Consider the following 8421-nt stretch of genomic DNA (forward strand, 5'->3'; position numbering starts at 1 on the left):
CATACATTGCTGACAATGGCATGCAATCACACTAGCCTGTAACTGGTACTTGGAATTAGCAGGGAAATTTTTATTTGTTTCATTAGTTTAAAGCTTGTCAACATTCATCTACATGCATACAAAATAAATAAATTTTTAAACATATTTTAAAATCGTAACAAAATTAAGATGGCAACCAAGCAGCTATTTTCAGAATATTTTTTCTAACTTATTTTGCCTCTGCCATAATCAGATTTATGACTTGTTCCACACAAAGACTTCCAATGACCATGGGCGTACTTTTTTCGAAATAGTTGGTCGCACCGACCCGCACTTTCAGCGGGGCGCAACTTTTCAACCATCGCTTCGACAACTTCAAATTCTTGCTCTTTCCGATCGAATAGCGCCAATCATAAAGTAAATTTAACGAAGCTTCATGCGCATCGCCGGCACTTTTGAATTCTGTGAGGAGGCAAATCATCCCGTTGAGGGCAAGTTGAGCGTGGATCGTGGATAGGGCGAAGGACACCCGCCCAAAGTAGCGGAGCAACGTGTACCAGCCCAAGATGAGGATGGACGTCCAGGAGCATATCATGGCGGGTGTGATGACATGTGACATGCAGTAGTTCATTAGCGTTCCGTACACTTGATAGCGGCGATAGTAGTTAAGCGTCACCTCGCCGAAGGAGGAGACCTTGGTTCTGAAAAATTTTTAAAGGGGTTTTCACATTAAAGTTCGAAATTCTGCGCCAAAGTTGATAATATGTAATTGATACAAATTTTGAATTTACTTTGCCGCCCTGACCATAAATGTCTTTAAGGAGAGTGCCAGATAAAACATGGTTGCCAAATTCCCCAAGGTTCCAACAGAGATGATCTGATACCTAAATATATAATAAATAAAATGAAATGTGTTCGCCATCTGGCGCAACTTCTACTACGTACGTTTGGATAACATAGACGTATGAAATCAATTCATAAATAAACGGGGAAAAATAAAAAAATATCCAAGTAAATACCAGAAAAAGGTCTCGATGACGCCAGAAGTGAAGATAATTCTGTGCTCCAGGTCAGTCGATGGGACCCACGTGGTCGAATTGCAGGGGAGGAATTGCCACGAAATAAAGGCGGGTTCACACGGGTGTAACATCGAGAACATCCCGGCCGCCATGGGGACTGAGAATACGCAGGAATAAGCCGAGTACGTGTAAACTTGCCACGCCTTGCCGAAAAATCCTTTCGTGTAGACGGTATTCAAACCTGAAAAAAGATGGAGCTGTTTTAAATGTCGAAAATTTCTAACAAAGCTCGGACGTATGAAATACCAATATCTAACTGGAAGGGGAAACAAAACTCTATGGGGAAACAATCCTCATGCTATATGAGTTGTCGGTCACTAGATCCCACGAGAAACTTGCTTATGCAAGTAGCCATGTATGTATACAAGCGTAGCTTGTTCAGTCATCCATGCCCATGGTTCGGACGGCATTAAGATTATTACGGTATTCCTCGTAAGTTGAGACATGGGGAGTGATGCGAACCCGGGTTCACTCACCATGTCTCACCTTACGAGAAATAGAAACCATGCACCGTAAGAATGTTGGCTGGACTACCTAAGCTTAGAGGAATACCGTAATATCAACCTACATACAGAAAAATACTAAGGTGCAATTGGAAAATGCGTTAGGTAGGTGAGAAATCTATGACACAACAACGCATCATCATAGCACCTTAGCCTTAAGACACCCTACGACACGTTAAACAGCAAGCGGGATTCAAACCAGAAAAATATTAAATTTGCAAATTGGGGAGATGTGAGAACATATAATATACAAGAACATAGGAGATCAGTAGCCAAAAGACGATAGAATTCCATAGGATGGCTTCGTGGCCCGATAGTCGTGATGTTCGGGCTAGACCGAAAGGTTCTAGCTTCGATGCCGGCCGGTAGCATGCATACTTTTTGGACATGTCTTATACCAAACTTTACCGGCGTAGATCGCCGTTAATTCCTACAGAGAAACAAATCCGTTTCTTTGGCTAGGTCATAGTAAATTAAAAGTCGGGAGGTTTGGGATTCAAAAGTTCACACATAGCGCATTATGCATCACAAATCTTTTCACTATTATTGCATCCAACTTTTAATCCTTATAATTTTCTTACAATTCTCACCCTCTTTTTCCGCCTCCCTCTCCAACTTATGCGCCTCGTTCATCATGTCCACCGTCTCTTTCGACTTCCTCGTCAACTCGAATCGAAAAAGGATCGTGCACAAGATAGGACCCAGCCACCCGTAATCCAGCAGCTTGTCCGACATGACATATTCCCCCGAAGGCCCCACCTGCAGCCCCGCCATCCTCAACCCAAACCCAACCAGAAAATGGACCGTCCTCCCCAAATGAAACAGGTACAGACATTTAGTCACAGTTCGTCTCAACTTGCCCCGCACTTCGACAACCTTTTCCTCCTCCCAGGAAATTTTGAATGGAACGATGCAAAACGCGCAGAGCACTTCAAGCGTTAGCAAATTCATTCGATACGCTTTTGTCAGTAACGCGTTTTTTAAGCGAAACTGGACGTGCTCCTTGAAGAAATCCATTTTCTTCCTTTTCTGTTTAATAAAATGCAGTGAAAGTCAATCTTCCACTTTCACTTCTATGTGAAGTTCGACCTTCCGTCTGATGAGGTAAGATGTTCTTCCCAACGGTAAATATTCCACTCTAGAGTAATTAAATTACGTTACATAAATAACATAATTAAATACGTACGTAAATGTGTACATACCTACGAATTTCAGCATTACGACATTAAATATTTCAAGCAAGTACGTATATAATAGCCCGTACGTAACGTATAATAAGCAAATTGGCATAATTTAATATTTCCCTGCTTAGACAACTCATACTATTAAGCATACTGAATATTGAAATTATGTACTTAGTCTACATATTTGTTAGGTGACGAAAATTACTCGAATAGTTCACCTAGAAATTTTAAGATTGGTCAACAATTAAGTATCTGACACTTGGAAATTTCCGCGTTATAAGTTTGTACAGCCCATTTATCTGTACCTAATTAAGAAAATAATTAATTGAAACGGTGCGACGGGTCAATCATCGGATAAGAACCTGGCCTCCTCAGACATACGTACATAATTACATAATTTGTTGATATATATTGACATGTGTGCTATTTACTTTGTTAAAGTGTAAGTAATTGCTGGGCTGACGTACATGAGAGAAAGGGAAGTAAATTAAATCCCAAAGACGGGGTGTATTTAGAAGGGAAAGTTAAGACGTGAATAGTAATTACTTACTCAGCATTCACGCCAAGTAGTTGGCCTCATTAAAGAAAGCGAAAACAATTTGTGAACGAAGTTGCGTCACTGTTACATGTGCATTCCTGTCGCAGTATACATAAATGTCATCACATTTTTGTCGGAAAAATGAACACCATACTTTAAACTTTGATCATATCTATATGCACACTTGTTCCATTGTTTTCAGGAGTCAGATTTATGCAAATGAGGTGACCTGCAACTACAATTCTACAAAATATATGCACATATGTAAGCATGTACATATGTACGTATGTGTATATTTAAGTATCTATACTAAATCCGGCTTGATGTTAAATAATTTTAGTGGAGAATCTCCACCCTCGTCTGGTGACCAACGGTAGTTTAATTATATGGGTAAGAAATATGAAAATACATCTGTTTAAAATCATAAGACAAGGGTGTCATTGATACCCTTGTACTATGTATCTACATACATATGTGTGTAAAATTTACTAATATTAAGTAAAATATTTGTAGATGATGAGTCATCATTGATGACACAAGAATTGGGTAAAAGTTATCCATCTTTTGGACAACTATTGCACAATGTTGCATAAATTTTACCTCTTGGGTGTGTCATCCTCTTTTTTATCAACATTGCGTAAATTTTACGTAAGCTTATTTAGAGTGTACTTATCTGTAAATAAGTTACGAAACATTTTACCAACATAAATTTGTTTTCCCCCGTTTTTCTTAGAGGCTAAGGTACAATTAAATAATTTGCTTTCGTTAGTTATAAATTATCCAATTAAATCAATTAATTCATTCGCAAATTCGAGGTGTAAAAGGAAAACTTCTGACTAATAATTACACGACATTCACACCAAGTTGACATCATTAAGCAAAATGAAAACAATTGTGAAAGAAAGCACATTAATGTAATTATGTAATTCATTCATATCTCAGTATAAATGTCAACACATTTTCCTCTTACAAATGAACACTATGGCACTAAACATTTAATCTAGTGCTTGCGACCTATTAAACTGTGTATTTCGTAAAAAAATTTTGTAAAATTTTATGTCATGGGTATCAACTAAGGAATTGGGTATTTTGGACTATATTTTTATGCCGATTTCCTTATACAGATGGGGAGCTCGCTCCGCTGGATACGAATTTGACCTTGGATAACCCCGGAAAGGTTTGTCGTAGCGGGTCAAAATTTTGAACAGACGAGCATGTTGTGCTCAACAAATTTTGTGCAAAAAACCAACCCTCTACTTTCAAAATTGCCTCCCCCACGGCCCCCAGAAGTTGAAACAGTCATTTCAACTTGTTCCAGAAAAAATCTTTAACGTCGTTGCAAAAATTTTATTTGAAATTTCTGTTGAGGAATAGTGAGTTATTGGTGACAATCGACGAAGCACTATTTTTCCTACAAGTTACTAATTGGGTTCGAAGAGCTTACTACACGATAAATGCCGAAAAAAAATTCACGAAATTTGGTGCTTCCCCATGAGGAGAACTTTTTTAAACAGTTTTTGTGGTTGTGGGCGCAATGTCGGGTCGTGGTGTCCTCCCACTTATCAACTTCCCCCAAAAAGTGAAGGAATCTTCGAAGTATTATGTAGACCGTGTATTGAAACCACTTTTAGAGCAACATTTTCCTAAATTGTGTGGTAAAAAAATAAATAAGGTGATTTTTCATGATCACGCAACGTCTTCCCAGACGGCAAAGTTCACCCAAGATAATGCAAAAGACCTTGAAGATAAATTAGGGATAAAAATCATTTCGAATAGTGAAATACCTGTACAATCTCCCGATGTAAGTCAAATGGACTTCTTTGGGGTTGGATACTTGAAAAGAAAAAATTTTCTGCGCAAACCAAATTTTAAAACGGAGTTTGCAAAGAGTTAAAACGAGTGTCTCAACTTCTAGGGGCTGTGGGGGAGGTAATTTTTAAAGTAGAGAGTTGAATTTTTGAACACACATATTTGAGGATAACATGCTCCTCTATTCAAAATTTTGACTCGCTACGCCAAACCGTTCCGGGGTTATTCAAGGTCAAATTCGTATCCAGCGGGGCGAGCTCCCCCTGTATACTAATCTCTGCAAATTCGCGCAAATGTTGGGATTTATTTACATGCATCTATGTACATAACTACATATCTATGTGTAAATAAATGCCATAATATCGCAGTGGTATATTAGTTTGAGGGATTTACTCAATTTCAACTTTTCGTTAAATTTTTTTATTGACCAAACTTGCAATTTTGTTCGCCATAGTTTTCCCCCAATTTAAATTTTCTTATCACGAAATACTGAATTATTTAGGCATCAATGTTCCCACTTCCCATAATAAAACGGACCTCAAGTTAATTAACTTGTCGAGGGTTGTGCAACTTAATGAATTTGACGAAAGTGAAAGTATGCATGTATGTACATATGTACATAAGTACCGTTTTAAATGTATACGCTTCACATAGCGTGTCCAAAATTTGCTATTTTCATTGTAATTAATATCTTTGTCAAAAATTGCATTGGCTTTAATATCTTTTCTAATGTAACAATCCAAATTTCTATGACATAGAAATATTTCAATTCGAAGGTTCGCGTCCGTAACTATTAAATGCTCTTAAACAAATAGGAACAAAAAATTTGAGATTACCTCCCTCCGCAATCTGTCAATATTAATGTCCCCGGATGTCCCCAAGGTTTCTGCTGCCACTGAAAATAAAAAGATACCCTTGATCTGAACAAGTTTACAAAGATTCATAGTCTAATATTCTTTGTAAATATTTGTAAAATTTTATCAAAGTTTATAGAGTTTACCGATTTTACAAAGTTACCAAGGACTGCATGAATTGCATCAATGTAACTGTGTCAAGTCTACCCTATGCGTTTCATATGTCTCAACAACGTCTTTACCGACTATTTAAGGAAAAATATCTCAAGGTTGCACCATGTGCGTATGCACAAGGCCAATATTTACTAGCCATGTTTAACGATAAGCGCGATATATGTCAGCACTACATGCTCCAAATTAAAGTTTTTAGTATGATTTAATATCACTTTGTATGTACACCTTGCCCTTTGTACATATATGCAAACACTATTTAGCAAAAAATTGCAGATTGAAATTTGAAAAATTTAAAAACAATGACTAACGAAAACTCATTGCAGTTTTCCAATCACAATTCAATTGTTCAAGGTTACCCCAAAATGCAGTAATCCTGCTTCAAAATTGTGACGCAAGCACATATTTTTTCGACATTTCTCAGGAGTAACGATGATATTGCATTGGTGCAATGGTATACTGTTACCCGCAGTGGTAACAGAAATTTCGGCATTAAGGATTGCTAAAATTGAAATATTTGAACTTTAATTTAATTTCATAAACTACAACCGTAAAGTGGAAGATTTGTTATGGGAGAAGAATACGTATGTCCTAAGTACTTACCTATGTAAGTATGTAAATACATGTGTGTACTATGTACATATTCACTCGAATGCTTGCAATCTACGTAGTGAATACATAAATTGTGTCCATCTTGTAAAAATTATGTGCATAAACTTTGCACTTTGCCGTTTGTATATGCAAACAGATGTATTGAACTAGCAGATTGAAATTTGAAAAATTTAAAAACAGCGACTAGCGATGCATGTTTCAAGTTACCATACAATTGTTCAAGGTTACCCCAAAATGCAATAATCCTGGCTCAAAATTGTAACGCAACCATATATTTTGACTATTTCCCAGAATTAGCGAAGACCCTGCGCACTGCCACAACCCGCAGGTGTTATTGGTACATATCCGAAGTTTTGACATAAAGTCTTGCTAAAATTTAAATAGCTAATTCAACTTTAATTTAATTTCATACATAGACTAAATAAAACCTTACTTAAGGTGGAAGATTTGGAAGAAGAAGAAGCACGTTCTGCATTCACTCGAACTCGAATCCCTTTTTTTAAATCATAATTTTTGTATGAAACAAGTTTATGCAAAAATTATAATCAATGTCCCCTAGTTTCAAGTTTACAGGGTATATGTAAGTTCGCGAAGATTATATGCAAAATATGTACAATCCTTCTTTTTCTAATTTTTTTATCTTTTTGTATTACGAAATGTTATTTGAAATAAAATCCCCTAATATTTTTTGACTCCCCTGTTTGGGAGTCGAGAAGTTTGGGAGTGAATGAATGTCATGTGTTAACATTATTTTACCAAAACATTTTGAATAAGAGAATGAGAAGTAATTTCACGGTTTGTAACAGACAGACCAAAGATTATACCAAGCAAGACTTATGGCTACATACTAATATTAAATAGATACATATTTCCCAACATATTTACATATTCCTGTGTGCATACACTGTACATAAAATTGGGCACAAAATTGATTCCATTGTATCCACAAGGACCAGCATGAATACATAAGTATCTGCTAATTCACTTTCCTTAAACTTATGAGTCAACACAGCAATTATGTTTAACCATGTAAATAGCACACATCCACAAATTTTAAAATTATGCCTGAACCTTTTTTTATCCGATGATTGACAGGTCGTCCCAATTAAATATTTTCTGACTTAAAAACACATAAATTGCATGAGCTGCACCGTCAATGTAGATATGTAGTTCCGGATGAGAAAAGTGCAGTAATTATATCACAGATTGTCACAGCTTGACTCTTTTGCCAACCCAGCAATTATGTTTAACCTTTTAAGCATTTAGGTGTCGGAGTAAAAAATTAAAAACGGACTTTAACCATAAATATCATTGTGATATATCTACGCTCAGTGGTCGAGGAACGGGGGACATAGTCTCCGCGGAAATTCAGAAAAGTCCTATCTTCCCCATGTTAATGAGCCCTCCTCCTCCTATCTCACCATGTTACATATGTCACCCCAACTTCCGCCACCACTGTAGCGTTGCATAAGTTACCACTTACCAGAACCATGTACACATGTATGTTATGCCATATTTTTTCATGTCTCGCAAATATCAGTCTCATGCAAATTAGCTTTCCAGCACAAAACCCATGGAACTTATGCCAATTATTATTTTTTATTAAGAAAGACTGACCATGACATGTGTATTTACATGACAGAAATTCAAATTGTCTTTAGAATTCAGAATTTTGTCCTTCGAATATTTATG

The 8421-nt window shown here is 36.7% G+C and overlaps 1 protein-coding gene across 1 annotated transcript; it reads right to left on the bottom strand.

The window, feature by feature from the left end:
* Positions 1–174: 174 nt before the first annotated feature.
* On the bottom strand, positions 175–2688 carry LOC118433943. The gene is made up of 4 exons (XM_035846466.1): positions 2152–2688; positions 999–1239; positions 771–863; positions 175–680 (listed from the first exon to the last, which is right to left on the bottom strand). Exons 1-4 carry the CDS (start codon positions 2576–2578, stop codon positions 209–211), a joined length of 1233 nt encoding a protein of 410 aa, XP_035702359.1. The 5' UTR covers positions 2579–2688; the 3' UTR covers positions 175–208.
* Between the last annotated feature and the right edge of the window lie 5733 nt (positions 2689–8421).

Source organism: Folsomia candida, unplaced genomic scaffold (genome assembly GCF_002217175.1).
Source record: "Folsomia candida strain VU population unplaced genomic scaffold, ASM221717v1 Fcan01_Sc001, whole genome shotgun sequence".
In the NCBI taxonomy this organism is placed as follows: domain Eukaryota; kingdom Metazoa; phylum Arthropoda; class Collembola; order Entomobryomorpha; family Isotomidae; genus Folsomia; species Folsomia candida.

Excerpts from the sequence above, each read along its gene's own strand:
- LOC118433943 (XM_035846466.1), bottom strand. The coding sequence starts at position 2,578 with ATGGATTTCTTCAAGGAGCACGTCCAGTTTCGCTTAAAAAACGCGTTA. Across the intron at positions 1,240-2,151 it reads GAGGGAGGCGGAAAAAGAGG|GTTTGAATACCGTCTACACG; the intron begins GTGAGAATTGTA and ends ATCTTTTTTCAG. Across the intron at positions 681-770 it reads TTTATGGTCAGGGCGGCAAA|AACCAAGGTCTCCTCCTTCG; the intron begins GTAAATTCAAAA and ends AAAATTTTTCAG.